The following is a 1,824-nucleotide window of genomic DNA, read 5'->3' on the forward strand; positions in this document are numbered from 1 at the left end:
TCACACGGCGAGAATCTAGGACCCCGAGGTTTCCTTCTCTGGGAATAGGGGGCAAAGGGCGAGGAGAGGAGAAAGAAATTACTCGTGAGTAGTGAAGAAAAGCTTGCTCCTTGACTCCTTAAAAAGATCAGGCATCATTTTATTCTTCTTTCCTTTTCCTTTCTTCTTTTTTAATTTTTCCGTTTCGTTCTTATTCTCCACCACCCCCCACCCCCGCCCCAAATCCTACGGGTTGCTCAGCCCTCCTGCCATCGGATTTTTCCCTTCTTCCCCTGCGACTCCAGAGGAGTCCCTCCCTCCCCCGTCGCGCTGCCCCTACCGCCACCCCCACAGCCCCGTCTCGCCCCAGGCAGGGGATGCTGTTTGCAAAGAAATAAAAGTTCAAACTCCTTGCCCTGTCTCCTGCCGAGCCGGGAGTGGGCTTGCGGGCACCCCTCTTCCGCTCGCTCCCACACCTCCTCCCCTCTAAATCCTAATCTGGTTCTGCATATTTAAGAGGACACACACACACCCCAAAACCCTACAACCCGCGAGGTGCAAAACTGCCGCCTGCAACTACCGAAACTTACCAGACGTTGTAGTTTTTTGTCTTAACGAAAGGACAATAGCAAAGGTTTTACTCTGGATGCTCCTGGGGTGCGATTTTTCTACATGACTCAAATATATGTATATTATACATATATATGCTTTTCCTTTTTCCCCTTTAATTTTTTTTTTTTTTTTTTAAACAAGGAAATCTGCTCGGTCTCCGGCAGCCGCCGCTTCCCCTTTGATGTTTTGGTACGCCGTGCGCATGCGCCTCACATTAGAATTACTGCACTGGGCAGACTAAGTTGGGTCTCCTCTCTTCAGTGAAACCCTGAATCCCGTCAAAAACTAAAGGGATGTGGAGAGTCCGGAAAAGAGGCTACTTTGGGATTTGGTCATTCCCCTTAATAATCGCCGCTGTTTGTGCTCAGAGGTAAGTGTTATCCAGCGTTCCTCTTTTTCCTTTCTACTTTCAAGGGCTCTGCCTGCATACCTCTGAGAACAGGGAAATGTAGTAAGGATTAGATGCTGAAGACGCTGTGCCTGCTTTCTTACTGATGCCTGTTTATTGTCATTTTCTTCTATAGTGTCAATGACCCTAGTAATATGTCGCTGGTCAAAGAGACGGTGGATAGACTCCTGAAAGGCTATGACATTCGTCTGAGACCAGATTTTGGAGGTAATGGGGTTGCCTTGCAAATGTGAAACAGTCCAGCTGTAGCCGAAGCTGTCTTTCAGAGCTTTGTGCGCGTTCTCCTCCCTTTCCTTAGTTGTGGGTGCATGTGGTGTGCTGAATAGGTCTCTATTTTACCATAATTGAGAAACTGAGCCAAACTTAAGCTGGTTTGTTGCTATCCAGCACCTGGGTGGTCTTTCAATGAGACCTCCTAATGTGTACTCAAATTTGGCGACTGCTGTCTTTCAGCTTCACTGTTATAAATCCTTTGCTTCACTATTTTTTTGCATCCTTCAGATCTAAACCTCTTAAGTTCAGTTCATAGTGTTCAGAGAGAACCTGGCTTACAGAAGGCCATCGTGAACATTTTTGAGGACAAGATGTGCAGGCATTTGGTTGAGAGGTGGCATTAACCCTCTGTGCCCGCCTACTTTGGAAGAGTACTTCTGTCCATGGCTTAAAGTGGTTCTTCTCTGGATATTATCCAGTTCTCCAAGCCCCACAGAAAGGGGAAGGATTGGGGAATGGGAGGGTAGGGGGAAAATGGGAGGGGAAAAGGGGAGCTGAGAAAAGGACTTTTGCCTGCAGCCTTAGATATGCTGATATACCAGTTTAATTTT

General features: G+C 47.2%; 1 protein-coding gene across 3 annotated transcripts in view; it reads left to right on the forward strand.

The window, feature by feature from the left end:
- The first annotated feature begins 732 nt into the window (after window positions 1-732).
- The window catches only part of GABRB2 (gamma-aminobutyric acid type A receptor beta2 subunit), a 240,240-nt gene continuing 239,148 nt past the window's right edge, over window positions 733-1,824 (forward strand). For 2 of the 3 annotated variants that reach the window (XM_012807493.1, XM_003781982.2), the window contains exons 1-2: window positions 885-961; window positions 1,116-1,207. In XM_012807493.1, the coding sequence (XP_012662947.1) occupies window positions 885-961; window positions 1,116-1,207 (169 nt within the window). Of the gene's footprint in view, window positions 962-1,115; window positions 1,208-1,824 lie in introns of all 3 variants that reach the window. The other variant, XM_003781981.2, reaches the window with a different exon arrangement.

The sequence above is a fragment of the Otolemur garnettii genome, unplaced genomic scaffold (genome assembly GCF_000181295.1).
Source record: "Otolemur garnettii isolate 467f Iridium unplaced genomic scaffold, OtoGar3 scaffold00003, whole genome shotgun sequence".
NCBI lineage: Eukaryota > Metazoa > Chordata > Mammalia > Primates > Galagidae > Otolemur > Otolemur garnettii.